Below are 18521 nucleotides of genomic sequence, written 5' to 3'. Positions count from 1 at the left end.
AATGTTTCCAGAAGGCGCGGGACCATACATGGACCTAGAAGAGGTAAAAGTAAAATTTGAATCGTCTTTTAATTAATTCTCTCGCAGGCAGGAGGATCCAGTAATTTGCTGATGGATTTGGCAGCAAGCGAAATTACGATTCATGCGGATTTCTTTAATGGTAAGTCATTGAAAATCGTTGGCCTTCGGTTAATTCTCTATTTGCAGATTTTGACGATTTGTACGACGACGAAGATCTTCAATAAACTACAATAATCGCTTTAGATAATTTATTAACTCAATTTAATGTTTTACCAAAAATTGTGAAGGTACCAAAATGTAGTTTTGTTTTGTTTATAATCACAGGCTGCTTTAATTTTCCTCTTTAGTTTGGTTGTACTACTTTTGTCAAAATTAAATACTACGCTACTTAAAATGGCATTATAACTGTACAATGTTAATGTACGTCGATAAAAAATTATATTTTATAACTTACAAATTATTGCATTTGGACATTTTACATCGATATCTAATTTGTGCCGAAGAAGAAAATAATACACTGAAACGGGAAAAGCAAATTATCGAAATTTCTCTACAGATTTACTACTCTTATACAATTAATCGTATATACAAAATAATTACATAAAAATATAATGATTATTGACAAATACTTTTTAAATTCCACTTAAGATAAAGGGCATTTATGTACATTTTTACAAATCATGAAAAATCACCACTAACTCGAAAGAATGAATAAAAATCTAGTTAAAATATTGGTCCACTACAAAAATCGACCATTTCTAAAAATTTTCTCATTTAAGCACTTGCAGATATCACTTTATTTCTTCAAAGTTTCAAAACGAACAAGTAAAACGGAAGTAAATAAAGCAAAAACTGTAAATGTTTTGAAGAAATTGTGGCAGAGACAATTGAAAAACACCAATTCAGATGCCAAGCGTGTAACTACGTGGGGGGGAAAAATCTGGTTCAGTCTGATCTCTCGTAAGATCAAATCCAGACGTTTTCGCTGCTTCTATTTACATTAGACTTAAATAAAAATCTACATTAAAATCTTATAATCAACAACTACTGAAAGAACTGAGTGAGATTAACATAAAAACGAAACTCAGACCCTTAGCATTGATATGGACTTCGTTCGGTTTGGGATTGTATATAACCACTAGTTTGAAACGAAAAAAACGTCTTTTTGCCCCGACAATCGTTCCTCTTCTCTGCGAACGTTCCGTACAACTAATTCGTTTCCGTATCGCTCGACATATCCGACTCGGCCTCGTCGTCCGTAAAGTCCTGACCGGCGGGCGATAGCGGATCGAAGCTCGACGATTGCAGCGAGTTTTCCTCGTCGAGTTGCGCCTCGACGCAATCTTCCGCCGACAAGTACGAGACCGTACTGGGGCCGGGACCGGCCGACTCGAGGATTTCTTCAATTTGATCGGCCGATTTGTGGGCCAACTCTGCAATTATGTTAAATTTGCACAAAAAACGTTTCACTTAAATAGAATAGAATAGCGCAGAAAGTTTTTTGTATGTACAGGGTGTTCCATAAATGTGATATGCAACACAACTTTGATATTTTAAAGGCAGTTACCTTTTTTTTGACTTTTCATATTCTGCATCATGTTTTGACTGCAAATAATTCTTTACCTTTAAGAGGCCACACAGAAAAACTCTGCCTGTTTTCACGTAAGGTGTTCGTATACCTATCTCTTAATAGTTTATTTGATTTTACACAATCTTCTGTTAGTAGAGCAAATAAATAAGTCACTGATACAACTCTTCAAACTAAAAGGATGGTATTACCACGGATAATAAGCATGGAATTAGGAAAAATATATAATAATAATTTAATAGGCGGAATCTAAACTATACAGGATGAGCAATCGGCCACCCACACACCAATGGTCCACTCTGTATATCCTTCAGATATTAGAAAAATTAAAAATAAAAATAAATTTAACTACTTAACAACTACCTAATGGACCAATGTTTTTACAAAGCAACTGACATGTATATGTGATAGAATATGTGATATAATATTTATATTTTGTTCTTTTGTAATTTTTATGTATATGTGTGTTTTTTATACCAAACTTTCATTGCGACCATGTCTATGTCAATAACGTTGACAATAAATTATTATTATTATCTAAGGTGATCATCTGTAGGATGATTTAAAACAAAAAAGTAATGGTTGGTTAACTTGGTTAAACAAGCTGTTAAATGTTGCAATTGTTTTAGTTATTTATAGTTAAATAAACACTTGATAATAGGAGAGTCATTTAGTACGATTTTACTACAATATAATGTTGAAATTTGGACAAAAATAAAATGCTTATATACGTACTTACAACAATGTACAGAATTTTGAACAACAATATTCTGCAAAATAAAGACAGTTTTGCATAAACAAAAGAGTGTCATGTCAAACTAGACTATTATATTATTATTTATCGCTTGGACCAAATTATTTTTGATCAGCGAATGTTATGAGACAAACATCAAAGCCACCTATTTACTTTTTATACCGACAAAATGTGAAGGCAGTGTAAAAAAAGCAAATGCAGTGAGCGGCTAAAATATGGAACACATTCTTTAAAAATCGAATGTCGAGCTTTAAAAAATGCTCATCTATCATGTTCTTGCGATTTTTACACTAAAGAGGAAATTTACAAGTTGCGTCTGAACGTAGATTTTGGTACCAAAGTTGATTTTTTTAAATAGAACAGTATTTTTTAAATCCATTTTCGAATTTCGTGTCAAATTCTACGCATAATAAAAATAATTTAGCAGGCTTACTGTATGTCATTAATTAAAGCGAGATTGGTGTAGGAATGCATACCCTAGAAATGCTGGGGGGAGGGGGGGGGAGGTTTAAGGAGGGATTTCCCAAAAAGTGGACTTTTTTCAAGGAGGAATGAGCTCAAAATTAATAGGGTATCATCTATGAAATGAGAATGTTTATCGGGTAACACTGGTCGGATTATACATTTTGTCAGTTATGCATCCTTTTGCAGCAATTTTGAGGTTAAGTGGTAGAGCAAAGAAGAGCAGTCCTAGAGTATTGCTCTTCAACCAAACTTCGCCTTTGGGATTGCAGTCTACAAGGTGTTTTTTTGGGAGCTTTAGTTAAACGTTTCTGGGAAAGTAAAATAGGTAGGTTTTTGAAAATTTGTACTTAGGAATTACTCTAAAGGCCGAATCGATGTAAAATATTTTCAAAATGGTCGCACTTCCGGAAACAGGAAGTAGACAGTAACTTTGTTATTTTAAATGGCAACCCCTACTTTTTATTGCATTTTTGGATTCTACGTGATACCCACATGCCGATATCTGCCATTTATGGTTTGTAAGTTATTTTGACCTTAAGAAAAAAAATCGCTGATGCAGATGGTACATTGATAATTGATTACTTGAAAACGGTTGTCGTCATGGTAACCTATTTTTATCAGTGCATAGAGAATGAATAGGGCTGTCTTTTACTGCACTTAAAAAAAAGTTAAGTTGCATACAACCACACCTATGGAGATCCAAATTTGCGGCTCTTTTGATATAAAGTTGCGGCTCTCCATATTTATCTAAAGAAATTAGTTCATTTGTTCGAAATTCGCCTTTTTAATTAATATTATTTGTTTACCAAATCAAAAGTACACTTGCAGTAAATAATTATCTAATTTTTGACACTTGTTTACTTTCTGGTATACTTTTGTTTTTTTATTATAGCAGCCTACTCCGATGTATAAACACGTAAATAATTAATTAGTAGGTACTTTTGTGAAAAATATTGAATAACATAAAAACTGCGGGGTTTAAGCACAAGGCGCCCCTTATAAAAATTGAAGAGAACACAAAAGACAATCGAATAGAGAAATAAAATAGTGGTAGTTCCATTTGAAAAAAAAATAGTTATAGCACTTTGAACAAATGGCATTGAAGCAAGTAAAAATATGCAGGGTCAATTATTTATTGATATCGTAAAAATGGGACACCCTATACATTCAAAAATAATTTCTGTAGATCCGCAACCACCAATATTTTTTACCAGGTAGCAGCTATGTAGGAAAAACGACGCACTGTTGCAGGACCCTGTATATAGCCAAAAACTATACTAAATGAAAAATTTTTTGTGGTAATTTTGACTCTTCCGTTTCAATAGGTTGCCGACCCCTGACCTATAACAATAGGTGACGGATTAGTGTCACTAGATTTGTTTAAAATTCGATTGTTATAAAATCATGGCCGACTACTAAACAGAAAATTCGAAAAAAATAATGTCAATAAAATGGGAATAAGTCAGAAAATGTTAAAGATAGCTATAGGAACATGTAATATCAAAATATGCCAATTTCGATTCTCTATCTCATGCAATATTAAGAACATGGTCATTCCATTTAAAAAAACTGAGTTTTTAGTCTTTGAAGTTTCATAAATTTGGATCTCCATAGGGGCGGTCGTACGCAACTTTTTTTTAAGTGCACTAAAAGAAAGCCCTATTCATTCTCTATGCACTGATAAAAATAGGTTACCATGACTACAATCGTTTTCAAGTAATCAATTATCAATGTACCATCTGAACTGAACGTAGAATCCAAAAATTCAATAAAAAATAGGAGTTACTATTTAAAATAATGAAGTTACTATCTACTTCCGGTGTTTCCGGAAGTGCGGCCATTTTGAAAATATTTTACATCGATTCGGCCATCAGAACAACCCCTAAGTACAAATTTTACTTTCCCAGAAACGTTCAACTAAAGCTCTCAAAAAAACACCCTGTATACATTTACAAATGTCCATACGCGAACCAGGGACCCTTGGTACCCCGGTCGAGCTTTAACTTCACTGCGCCACACGGGTATACTATTGCATAACCCTGATCATTATACACTTGTCGTGTCACACCAAGAAAACAATTGACTGGGACCTAATTAGGTGCCTTAAGAAAATTCAAAACAATACAAGAAAATTACTTTTGCTACAGTCCTCTAGGAGCCTATACCATTTTCGCTTAAGGTAATTTTTTCCCAAGCTTAAACCCTGACTTTTAAGCCCTTTCTTTTATATCTAAGAGTATGTGTACCAAAATTGCTCCCAGTTGCTACAGACAGACAAACACACCGATCGACATTATTGAGATTTTGTTTGATTCGGATTCTCGGTGCGTTAGAAACTTGTATTTCTGTCAAAAAAATGGGGGGTCAAAATTAGGAACAACTTGAAAAACACCAATAAAACTCTGGAAAGCGTTTAAAAGGCCTTTTATAGTGGAGACTCCTGAGCGCTTTAGCATCTGGCTTTATCCGGGAACTAACAATAGCACACCCTAACGCCGTCACTGGAGCTGGATGGGCGGCATGTCTTTAGAATGCGCGCGCTGCCTATTTGCAGCTGACAAGTGACAGTCACTTGGACAGCCGACTTGTATTACAGACGACACTTGGCCATTGCTACTTCTGTTACAGATTCTGTCATTTACATGTGTGTTGTTGTAAAACCACAAAATGTTTAAAATAGCAATATTGCAAAAGGCAACTTACGAATAACATAATCTTCAAGCGCTTTAGGAACGAGCGATTTAATTTTTTCTAAATCTTCGGGCGTACATTCGCCTTTATCGAGCCCTGCGAACATTTCGATTACGCGATGAATAAGTGAAAAAAACCTTACCCATTAGCATTCCAATCTCTTTCAGAACGAAAACGTCGTCGTGTATTTCAAATTTATCGTTAAACTGAAACATGTACTCCAATCTGAAACAAACCGCCGTTTAACGATCGAGCCGTCAGTCGGAAAAAAAATCTTACTTATCGTTAGAAATACTACAGTCAATAACAGTCTTCTTATTTGTATTAATAACAATAAAAGGCATTTCAATATAGGAATTAAGAATCGGAGGTCCCTGTTCTTGTTCGACCTGTTTATTGCGCATAGCTAGATTTTTGAAAGCGATCTGATTTAGTATTAAATCGTGCAGCTTTCTCGTCTTGTCCTTAATCGTTTGAATCCTCTTCTGCTTCTCCCTTTCCAGTTGTATACACTCCTGAAGAGAATTTGTCGGAAGACCTAACCAGCGTATCTCCTTTTTCTCTTTGGAAATTATGTTCATCGCCATCAGCACGTTTAGAGCGTCGTAGACCCTCCTCCTGATGTTTTTTTGATCGTACTGCTGATCGGTGACGGTGTTGTTTAACGTGTTCGTAAATTCGCCCACGAGTTCGTCGGCGACCTCGTTGTACGACGTGGTACCTTTTTTTCGCACCTTCTCGCACACCTTCATCGAAAAGTGCCTCAGACCCTTGCCGACCTTTTCGGTTTTTCGGCGTTTGCTGAAAAATTAGGCTTTTTGAACTTGCCGCGCGAATTTTCGACGCCAAACGTACTACTCAGGTGCGCATTCCGTGTCGACGATATCCTGACGTTTCCTCGCTCCGGTGTGATCGAGGATCGGCGGCGATATATACGTTTTCGGTTGCGACGGGACCGGCGAAATCGGTTGCATCGTCGGCGTCGCAGGCGGCGCGGGAATACTTTGAACTTTTGGCGAAGTCGAACTGACTAATTTAATGTTTTGCTAAAATCAAAACGGGCGTTGTCGATTTCCGCTCCCGGTACCTTACAAACTTACCATTTGCGCCGGAGCTATTCGTATCATTTTTTGTAGATAACTTCCCTCGCATCCGCGAGCGTAACGGAATGAATTCAACGAAACTGGCTCTGAACAAAGTAGAAATATAAAAAACGAGCTATTTTGGATCAGTACATACTTATCATTTTTGAATTTGGACCCAATTTCAACACTTGAGATCCTGTACTAATACCCTAAAATAAAATCCAAGTTACACATGGTACATTAATTTGCATAAGCAGTTAAAAAAACACCTGCCAAAAACACCATTTGGTACCTCCATTAACTTAGCCCCCCCACCAACCGTAAAAAAATCCAACACATTCTAAAAATTAGTGCTAATTTGTTACGGTATTCAAAATTTTGTTGCTCAAATAAAACGGCCGTTTTTAAAAAAATTAGTGGGTGGGGCCAGCTTAATATAAACCCACCCAAAAAAATAGATTGCGTGCAAAAAATCGGGCGAATGTCACGCAGAAATTTGTTGCTGTAAAGTAACAACTATGACATTCAATTCGCAAAGAAAAGTGGTTTATTTTAACAATAATTAATGCAAAATCGAATTTGTTGCAACTATAAACAATAAAAAATAGGTGAGAATGATACCGCTCGTAGACCGAGAGTATTTTCTCTTTTAATTGGCACAAATAATTTGTTGCTCCAGTTGTTATTACCTACAATTGTTTATTGTATTGTATTTAACAATAATTAATGTAAATCCGAATTTGTTGCTGACTATAAACAATAAAAAAATAGGTGAGAATGATACCGCTCGTAGACCGAGAGTATTTTCTCTTTTAATGTGCACAAATAAATTGTTGTTATTACCTACAATTGTTTATTGTATTGTATTTAACCATAATTAACGTAAATCCGAATTTGTTGCTGACTATAAACAATAAAAAAATAGGTGAGAATGATACCGCTCGTAGACCGAGAGTATTTTCTCTTTTAATGTGCACAAATAAATTGTTGTTATTACCTACAATTGTTTATTGTATTGTATTTAACCATAATTAACGTAAATCCGAATTTGTTGCTGACTATAAACAATAAAAAAATAGGTGAGAATGATACCGCTCGTAGACCGAGAGTATTTTCTCTTTTAATGTGCACAAATAAATTGTTGTTATTACCTACAATTGTTTATTGTATTGTATTTAACCATAATTAACGTAAATCCGAATTTGTTGCTGACTATAAACAATAAAAAAATAGGTGAGAATGATACCGCTCGTAGACCGTTTAGCGATTTTAATATCATTTTCGATTGTACAGGGTGATTCAAATTGGGCACTTTCTTATGGAAACGCCCTTTATATTAAGAGATTAAGAGGTACTCGCCTTAAAGCGAGCAACTTTAGCGCATTTTCAATGAATTGATCAGAAAAGATCATATACAAGACTATTTATATGTACAGGGTGTTCTAATAACAAAGGTCGTGGGCCATATTTATGGAAGCGTTAACCTTGGAGAAACAGATTTTGTTAACAAAAAAAGGCAACGAGAAATCATTGGAAATTAGTTTAGTTTTAATTTTTATGTTTGTCGCTTTTCCAAAAATATACCCCACAAACATGCATCACAATCATAATGATAAATATAGTCTTTTTAGTAAACGTGATAGGTGGTAGAGGGCGTGGGTTAATATCAATGAAAACCGCATTTTGATAGTTTCCTAAGCAGCATTTGCAATTTTAAATTGCAATATTCGTCCAAGTTGGCTTTGAAACAAAAGAAATACAATGCCACTTGAAAACACTACTCATCAGGAAAAACTTCATCTTTGTATTGAAAATGATAGCAGACGTTTTGAACATTTACGTTAGTCACAATTATTGTTTCTTTTATTATTTAATTTATATAATAAAACTGAATTTTAATTATCGCTTGTTATGTGTCCTTTTGTTTCAAAGCCATCTTAGATGAAGATAAATACTGCAATTTAAATTTGCGAATGTGTATTTTGCCAATACCTCTGCTTAGGAAACAGATTTCAAAATGCGGTTTTCACCGATATTCTTATTTGATAAACAAAACTCATAATTTTATTTGGTTTTCCCTCGCCTTGCGCAGTTTAATTTTGTTTTATATTTGTGGAAAGAGATTGTAAATGGAATTGAATTGTAATCGTTGCATGAACCGGCAAAACATTGGTCCTTCGAGCCGGATATGAATTATCTTTGTTGCGTCCGAAAGCTCTTGCCATTTAGAAGGCGAGGGCCAATTAATATTTTAGAATTTCAGCACTGTTAATTAGCAGGCTTTGGTCTCGTATGTTAATTTAAAACGAGCATTCAAACTTCAAGGCCATGCAGGATTACGCCGATAAGAGACCTTTTGCCTGAACTGAGAAATTCCAAGAGACAATGGGGGTTAATTAGAATTTATAAATGTTATCCGGCAAATGAAATAAGTGTAATTAGCGGTAGCGAAGAGCGCTTAGCGATTACAGATTTTTGGATGTAAATAACCGAATACGCTGTGTCGGCTGGGAAAACCACCGATCCCTCCATGAAATAGCCGGATTTTATTAAAGATAGTGACATTTGGAGCGGATTTTTTTTCTTTGGTGTTTTGCTATTAACATTTTTAAATACCATATCAATTTTGGATACTTTCCGTAAATTTATTTTGTATTAAGTTTACCACTTTTGTTTTTTCTTGCACAGAAATTTCTATTGTCACATTTAATTGCAAGGTAAGCTTTTTACTACTTTCTCTTTCATAAGGGGAGTAAGGGGGGGGATATTGTATCGATATCGAGATGCTGTTTTCGCGAGCTTGTTTAGGCATCATTTAGCTACTTTTTCATGAAAAAAGAAATCGAACCAATACATTTAATTTTTTTGAGAATATTAACCATTTCTGTCGGAATGTCGAAAAAGCCCTCAAGTGGTGATATGTGAAACTAACAAAACTTCAAATAGTATAATATTTGTAGCTGAAAAATAGCTCTTTTGAACTAACCAGAGTTTGTTTAAATCGGCTCAGCCGTTTCGAGGTGTTTTTTACGGAAACCTTTGAATCCCCCCCCCCCCCTTCCCACTGCATTTTTAGAGATACAGGAAAAATTTTCAAACAAAAATTGTTCAGATTATCGTCGACTTCAAAGACCGGACATTTTTTTGTTAGGTTAATGTAGCAGAATTCACACAAACATCACTTTGTTAGATTCTAGATTGCAGTAACGCCCCCTAGCGGTCATTTCAGAAACTTAAAAATATTTTCCAGGTTTTGCTCGTGGCCGTTTTAGTAATAAATTTTTTTACCGCAAGTCTCTGCGATGGATAGATTCTCAGATACAGTACCTCGCATTCTTAGTTGGCCAACCTGAACATCAAAAAGTGCTCTAAGAAAGGTTTCGCCCAAATCATTATTTTATTATAATAAAAGCAGTGAGAGAAACGCCCCCTAGCGACCAAAATAAATTTCAACATTTCTGTTGTTAGTAGCAATTCATAAAACAACAAAAAGTCATGGCTATTGCTACTAATAACAGAAATGTTAAAATTTATTTTTAAAATTGGGGGTAAACCAAAAGCTTAATAAAACACGTTTAAACAGTTTTGTATGCACCTTTTAATTCTGAACAACTTTAAACTCGACAGTTTTTTCTGTAAAATGTACAGGAGGGCAGGATATTGCATAAAACTAATTTCCCATGTTCCTACTTACCGTGCACCACCCTGTATACTGTACCATACCTAAATTTATTTATTTATGGCCTTTATTTTTGAGTGGGCGGGGTTTCAGCCAAGGCTGCTCTACCAAGGCAACCCACTTAGACGTTGTTGTGACAAAGCTATTATTTAATTGGAGATGATTTCCTTTTAGAAGAGATTCCGCGTTAGTGGAATGTGTTGATATTTCAATTATAAATAAATACAAGGGGTTTAAAAACTAAGATTACAAATTGAATTGAAAAATCGATAAAACGAATTTTTTTTATGAAACCCCCCTAATTTATATAACTGTACAAAAAATCAAGTTAACTTTGTCCACACTAGACTATTGCATCAAAATTTTCAGTTAGGTGACCTGAGTGGCCATAACTGGTTATTCCTTTAATGCTCGATTGTTTTTTCACCGCCATCACGATGAGTGATGAGCAACTAACAAACAATATTGTTAAATAGACTCCTTTATATAACATTTCACTAATTTTTTGTGTTTAATAATAATTTTTTGTAGTTTTTGAACCCCCTGTATTTATTTATAATCGAAATATTAACACAGTTCACTAAAACGACCCGAAAATAAAGCGTAAATTTTTACAATATGCGATATGTCTGTCTTTACTAGAAGGATCTGTGGTTAAAATTTCAAAAATATTTCTATATAAATAAAAAAGTTGATATGGCACTAATCGTCAAGATTTTTCTTGGTTGAGGAGCCAGAGCTATAGGCTACCAAATGCAAAAAAGCACAAACTAAATACTAAAACTGTAGCAGTAGTTAATGCCGCCTTCAAACATGGAACACATAGAAAGTTAGTAGAATTTAAAAATGAAATAATATATAGGGCGTTCTGTTCAAATAAGACAGTTGGCATTAACTTATGGTGTAATCTGAAATTCTGAAGTGCTTCCAATTTGAAAATATTTTACTTGCTGCTATTTCACGGTTAAGATTTATACAGGGTGAGCAGTACGGATCGACGGTAGATGAAATAAATACATTTTTCAAAATAAAACAATTGGCCCCATTTTTAGGGGGTTTTCCTGGATAATGGAAAATATGTCTGATAGGCATTGTGAGCTGGTGCACCATCCTGTTGACATACAGTTTCCACCTTTTATTTTTTTGTGTGCCGTATATTGTTGTATTCGTAATAGAAAATTCTGCTCATACAAGGTGTATTATTTTTACGGACCATAGAAAAAAATAAAATTGATGATTGGATATTAACTTCACCGACTTGACTTGAATTAAAAAAGTGGAACTATCAACAGGGTGTTCCATTAAACATTTTTCTGAGACTAATGCAGAAGCACTAATTTTTTTTTATCCAAAACATCATCATAAAGCTTGAGGATATTTATAAAGGGTGTTCGGATAGGGTGACAAAATGCACTTTACGAAACTAGATGCGAAATTTCCAACTCAAACAACCGTTAATTGTTGTTTGCGACTGGCAAATACTCCGTTTTAACGGCCAATGTGATGTTAACCTACAATGTGCTTAACCTAACTTATGATAATGTCGAGCGTGACTTTGGGAAGTAGCGTCCAATTGTATTCAAAAACGATATTCGCTAATTAAAATAAACAATTTTGTTCCATATCAACAATAATCTGATTGAACGTACACTCAAAACAGGAACATGGAGACGAGCACATGGCTTGAATCATGAACACAATAAACATAAGGAAGAGCGGCAATCAAAGGGACTCGGAAGACCTTGCAGACATGAGAAAGTTCAAAAACCTACACCGTTACATAAATTAAGTCGGCAGTAACTTTCCAACCCGGTCAAAATAATATTCATGAATTTTGTCCTTGGCAATGAACTTAAGCTGTCACCTTTACCAAGCCATACGAAAAACTGCATTTTGAGCTTTAAAAATCGGAATGAACCGTGCGTGCGTAGACAAGTGAAATAAATTACCTGAGAACTGTCCTGGTCCGTCTGTGCCGACTTTAATATCTTTAAAGTTTGTCCGGATATTGCGGATGCCACAATTCCATTTAAGGGTCTTCCTCCGGCCTGAACCAGCTTTATCATTTGCCCTAATTGGAAGAAACAACATTTACATATCAGAATTGAACAAAACAAAAATCGGGGGCGTTTTACACCAAATAGCGCCCTTGGAGCGCAATTATTGAATGGAACAAGTCAAGGGGTGAAGCTTTCTCAATTTGAATCTCTGGGTATGCTTACGTAAAAATTGATTTTAAGTAATTACCACCCCGTTGTTCAAGGATGTTGATTTACAACAGGCTATACTTTGAAGGCTTACCGTTAACGTCCTGGATCACAAAGTTCGTCGCATTATTCTGGTCCGTCATCGTTAATGCTCCAAGTGTCCGACGAACGAATCCTAAACGCGTAAAGCCTCGAGGAAAATAGGATTTTCGATATTTCGTTAACAACGAGCTCCGGAGAAGGCAGAGGTCTCACCAAAATGGCGACTCCAACAGGATAACATTTTGCCGCAAAAAATTCAAACTAACCGACACCTATTTTTTACCAAACTTATTAGTAGTAAACGACTTCGATCCTGCTATCACATACAATTATTATTTGATTTCTCGATTTATACAAAAACCGTAAGGACCTCGTTAAAGACGTGCTATTTCGTGCACATACATCTGGGTTCAGCTTGGCGGCGGGCACAAAGCCTTCGCTCCCATTGGTCGAATCAACTCACGTGGGACATGCTTTTTCGTAGTTCGACGCACTGCCGCTAGAAGCAGTTCAACGAGTCAATATAGTTGGGAGAAATTCACATCTGTAGTCAGTGTCGTACATTTTCGATTTATCTTTCCAGACAATTTCATTTTCGAAACAAGTAAATTAATTGGTCGGTATGAACCCTTGGGTATGAAGAATAAAAAACCTTCTACAGAACGGATCATTTAAAAACAAAACGCTTTTCGACGTAGTCCCACCGCAATGGGTCTACTATAACAAAATTCTTAAAGTTGGATTTTTCTTCGGTCTTTAAGTTAATAAATTCAAAAATCTTGAAAACGATAGAAATAGTTACGATAAGAACGAACAGACAGAGAAAGTAGCGGCAATAGCGCAAACTAATACTGTATGATTTGGAATTTCAAAATTTTGGAAGCCAAATAAGAATTTTTTCATTTGCCATTTACGTTTTCACTTTGCCACCAAATAAATTCTGTGTCTGTAAGAGGTTTTAAAGACAGTTATCAGTCCTAGAAGGTTTAAAAGTATTTAAAAATCTTTAGAAGGTTGAAAAACCTTTCAAAAGTCTCCTGGCAATGTTGTAGTACCTCTGAAAACAGGTTCAAGAGATAAGGGCTAAGAACTTTTCAGATGGTCTTCCAGAGTTTCTACAATCTTCTAGAGGTTTTAGCAAAATTCAAAAATGTGGAGAGCGCTCAAAATTTTTCAAGATCCTTTATCTTTCACAGCGTTTTACTAACTTTAATGAGTACCAAAAATTCGAATTTTGAAGAGCCTTTACGAATCTCTAATCTCTAACCGTAATTAAACGTCTTTATGAGCGTTTAAAAGTTGCTAACAAGATTTTCAAACACCTTCACGAGCATATAAGGCCTTTAAGATCGTTTAGTGTCTTGATTAGCCCATAAAAGCTTTTAATAATTCCTAAAAACTGTAGAAGTTATAACGTTAAATAGGTTTTTTTAACCTTTAAAGTTATTATTATTATTATTAAAGCTCATAAGGACGGATTTCAGAATCACGAGGTCCCATACCTTGTAAAATATGCCAATCTTATTAGTTTATTGATAAAAAATATTAGCATTGAATTTATTATAAATTCAATGATATTAGTTTACAAGCAACAAGTCAGTACGCACAAAACACAAATACGATGTAAAGAAATGCAAAGATGACTACCTGCATTAAATAACACAAAAATAGCAACAAACTATCACGAGCGATGCTTTCACGAGCGCGATCAAACGTAACTAACGTTCGTACTTCGTCGTTCGTGCTCTCCACGTGGCGCAAGCAGCTTTCCCCTCCTAAAAATTGCGCGGTTGCCAACTCACAAAAATGTGCGCATTGTTGTATATACAGTGTGGAATCTCGCAACATTGTTAATAATGATAACTAATTTTAAAAATTTAAGAAAGAATGTTTAGTTTTTAAAAAGCAAGCTTTAAAGAAGTGCTGACAGGAAATATGAGAGGAACAAGAAGAACTTATGTGTGACGAAGAAATATTAGAAATATACGGAATGCGACGAAATGCTGAGAGACATACGAAAGTGCTAAGAAATGAAGGAATCTGAGAAAGCAAAAAGCAATTTTTAAGTGAACAGTAGGGCCAATGAAAGAAACTGGGAAAATTCGGAACTGTGAAACAGATAATTTGAAGAAATTTTCGAAAGATTGATAATAAAAGAGTACACGAGAAAAGCATAATAAATCAGACAGGTTGTTGGTAAGTCAAGGTACGCCACTGGCGAAATGGGCAAACATAACCTGTCAAAATCGAAACGTCAAAATTAAACGTAAACACCTTAAAGATGGATTCCGTAATAGCAACACTAGTCCCAGATAACGTTTTGGAAGTGATATTTTCGTACTTAAACCTTCACGACTTAAGAAATTGTTCCTTAGTATGCAAGAGATGGTACGAATTTTTGAACGACGAAAATAACGACGTCTGGAGGCTACACTGCATCCGAAAGTTGGCCGAGGAGGCACTCAAATCCGACCTGTTATGCTCCGTACCTACATATAAAGCGAAATTAAGGGCGTTTTATCACGCCTGGAATCCGAACGACTGCTCTAGGAACATTTATATTAAACCGAACGGGTTTACGTTACACAGAAACCCAGTGGCGCAGAGCACGGATGCGTCCAGAGGAAAGTTGGGCTTTCGACACGGCAGACACGCGTGGGAAGTGATATGGGAAGGTCCCTTGGGCACGGTCGCCGTAATAGGTATCTCTACAAAAGACACGCCTTTGCAATGCCACGGGTACGTCGCGCTCTTAGGTTCGGACGAGCAAAGTTGGGGTTGGAACCTGGTCGACAACCACTTACTGCACAACGGAGACGCGCAGGGGAACTATCCGCTACTCAACAACGCTCCCAAATACCAAGTCGGCGAGCGTATCAGGGTTATATTAGACTGTGATGATAATACCTTGTCATTCGAAAAGAATTACGAATTTTTAGGTGTCGCATTTAGAGGTACCCCCCCCCCCCCCAGTCATGTAACGTCAAACTTGATCCGGATCATTTCAGGTTTACCCGACAAGAAACTGTACCCGACAGTTTCGGCGGTGTACGGCAATACGGAAGTTTCGATGGTATACCTCGGACCGCCGCTCGACGGCTAACACATTCTGTCAAATAGCTAACGTAGTTCTTAAACGGAGGGAAAGTTACCGGATTCGTCGTATTATGATGGTTTACCAGGTTAGGTAGATTTGCCAATGTGATAATTAAAAAAAAAAAAGAGAACACTACAGTAACCCGCAGATAGATTAAGTACTTCCTTTGTGTCTGTTTATTTTAAGTGCGAAAGTTACCTCGTTAGATTAATTTTTTAGGCTTTTTTACATCAATTCCGTCGAAAATTTACATTAGAGTGTAATTTGTAAATTGTAGGAATTCTCTACTTTGTGTATTTTTGTTCAATTTGTCTTCCCGGACAAATTCTGATTTATTTTCACTAAAAACAATTGCACCTCAAGTCCGTTAGGTTTCTGTAATGTAAGGTGCCAATTAGTATTCAGCTGTCTGTACCAAAGTTTTTTTTAAGTACAAACATATTAGGTGCAATACATTATACTAAGACAATTGGGTACAATTTTGAGATCTACCGTTTTGTTAAAATGAACCATTGTTGCCTTTATAGAGTCGGCAAATGTTAAGATTAAGATTTATATCGATTGGATTTTGTGTAAAAGTTACAATAATTTCGACAAGATTAATCGTAACTTAATTTTCTTCTGTGATAATTCTGTATTATTTATAAGGCTAAACGAGCTGTGCCTGGACTGTATTTTTTCGTCTGATTTTTTTATACTTTGTAGTTTTTTTAACCGCTCACATTGTGCGCGTAATTTATTATTTATTTTAATTATTTTTATTTCTATGAAATGTAAATAGTATACATAGACAATGTCCTAATGCAAAAACGCAGGCGAAACTTAAATTTTAACTTTTATAAAGACTAGTGCTCGGTATAAATTATGTAAATGTAACAGGATACGGCCACGCACGAGAAGTATGTGTTATAACCAGTGTTTTGGTACGAACAAATTGTTTAATTTTTGTGAGAGAGTTATTACAAATTTTCATAGTAGCCAATCAATATTTGTATGACGCAAAATATTGTATGAAGTGTTGTTTGTGAATAGTGATAAAAACATAATAAATTAATCGAAAGTAGCCTAATCTTATTGATTTGATTGAATGTTATAGAACAAATCCTTTCCACAAGAAACTTCGTCTCTGAATTTGGTGCTCGTATTACTTTCAGAACACTACCTATAGAACAAAAGTTCCTTAGAATGAATTAATATCTATCCATTCCTGGGCTTGTCTTCAATAATTTTTACTTCAGATCTACCCCCAGGGGAAAATCAACCCCCGGTACATGGTCAACTATAAAGGAGATGGTATAGGTAGAACTGAAATGCAATTGTTTATAGAAATTAGTGCTGTTTGGCCAAATTATATGGGGAAATGGTGATTATGACTGGACTATACATATTTACTGGTACCATTGAATAAGCACCTTAATTCAATGCTGGTACTATAATATGGTAATGGTAATAACAATATATGAAACGGAGTAGTAATTTACTTATTCCCAATTTGATTTAAGAAATAATAAGTGCGATGTTGCTATTAATCGCATAAATTCAAATGAAATTTTAAAAGAAGTTGCGCACGTGGCGACATCTCAACTAGACTTCTAAAACTATAATTGATAGAAAGTGTATCGATTGCCATGGAGATGGCGCACACAGTTCCAAGATCGGACTACTAGATCAAAAGTTACAGCCCTTTGAATTATTTGTCGAAATTGGTTTTTTGCCCATAACTTTTGATTGAGACGTCTAATCGAAAAAGTACGAAATTTTGGTGTAGTCGATTTTTGGCAAAAAAGGAAGCTTATACACTGCCTTTACCGGGCCTTTAAACTACAATTGCTCTACACGATCTTGCAAGACTACGTACATTTTGAACTGCCATTTATTCAGACTTCTCAATCAAAACTTATAGACTGGAAACCAATTTCGAAAGAAAGGCAGTGTTTAACCTTCCTTTTTATCCAAAAATCGACTACACTCAAATTTCTCGGGAAAACACTTTTTCTTATTAATTTTGGTGCGTAGAATCCAAAACGATTCGTACTTTTTGGATCAGACTTCTCAATCAAAAGTTATGGACTAAAAACCAATTTCGAAAGAAAATAAAAAAAAAAGGGCTGTAACTTTTGATCTAGTAGCCCAATCTTGGAACTGTTTGAAATTATGGAATCTACAGGCCATATTCTTATAAGAAAATGTTTTTTTCCGGTCGATCTGAGACAATTTTTTCTTAGAGCCTCAAAAAAGGCAGTGTTTAACCTTCCTTTTTTTTCCAAAAATCGACTACACCCAAATTTCTCGGGAAAACACTTTTTCTTATTAATTTTGGTGCTTAGAATTCAAAACGATTCGTACTTTTTGGATTAGACTTCTCAATCAAAAGTTATGGACTAAAAACCAATTTCGAAAGAAAATTAAAAAAAAAGGGCTGTAACTTTTGATCTAGTAGTCCAATCTTGGAACTGTTTGAAATTATGGAATCTACAGGCCATATTCTTATAAGAAAATGTTTTTTCCAGTCCAGTCGATCTGAGACAATTTTTTCTTGGAGCCTCAAAAAAAGGCAGCGTGTAACCTTCCTTTTTTTCCAAAAATCGACTGCACCCAAATTTCTCGGGAAAACACTTTTTCTTATTAATTTTGGTGCGTAGAATCCAAAACAATCCGTACTTTTTCGATCAGACTTCTCAATCAAAAGTTATAGACTAGAAACCAATTTCGAAAGAAAATTCAAAGGGCTGTAACTTTTGAACTAGTAGCCCAATCTTGGAAGGTTATTCACTGCCTTTTTTTGAGCCCCGAAAAAAAAATTTCAGATCGACCGTCCGTTTACCCGCCCTGTGCTTTGGCATTCCAAAAACGCTATGACGCAAAGGAATTCGAGAAGGGAAGTGATAACAG

At 35.3% G+C, this 18521-nt stretch overlaps 2 protein-coding genes across 3 annotated transcripts; one reads left to right on the top strand and one right to left on the bottom strand.

Annotated features, from left to right (window-relative positions):
* Positions 1-208: 208 nt before the first annotated feature.
* Positions 209-13008, bottom strand: LOC116171827 (transcription factor Dp-1). 2 transcript variants are annotated; one of them, XM_031488831.1, is made up of 10 exons: positions 12860-13008; positions 12585-12804; positions 12233-12354; positions 6759-6813; positions 6620-6708; positions 6375-6565; positions 5799-6320; positions 5662-5744; positions 5532-5615; positions 209-1454 (listed from the first exon to the last, which is right to left on the bottom strand). In XM_031488831.1, the coding sequence occupies exons 2-10, from the start codon at positions 12631-12633 to the stop codon at positions 1231-1233; spliced, it is 1419 nt and encodes a 472-aa protein (XP_031344691.1). In that variant the 5' UTR covers positions 12634-12804; positions 12860-13008; the 3' UTR covers positions 209-1230. The 2 variants fall into 2 exon arrangements, with proteins under 2 accessions (XP_031344691.1, XP_031344690.1); XM_031488830.1 differs by having other exon boundaries at positions 12585-12975.
* Positions 13009-14782: 1774 nt separating this feature from the next.
* Positions 14783-16692, top strand: LOC116172510 (F-box/SPRY domain-containing protein 1). The gene is made up of 2 exons (XM_031489741.1): positions 14783-15486; positions 15541-16692. Exons 1-2 carry the CDS (start codon positions 14814-14816, stop codon positions 15633-15635), a joined length of 768 nt encoding a protein of 255 aa, XP_031345601.1. The 5' UTR covers positions 14783-14813; the 3' UTR covers positions 15636-16692.
* Positions 16693-18521: the final 1829 nt, after the last annotated feature.

This window comes from Photinus pyralis, unplaced genomic scaffold, assembly GCF_008802855.1.
Source record: "Photinus pyralis isolate 1611_PpyrPB1 unplaced genomic scaffold, Ppyr1.3 Ppyr1.4_LG5, whole genome shotgun sequence".
In the NCBI taxonomy this organism is placed as follows: domain Eukaryota; kingdom Metazoa; phylum Arthropoda; class Insecta; order Coleoptera; family Lampyridae; genus Photinus; species Photinus pyralis.
This window is presented reverse-complemented; position numbering and strand designations above follow the sequence as displayed.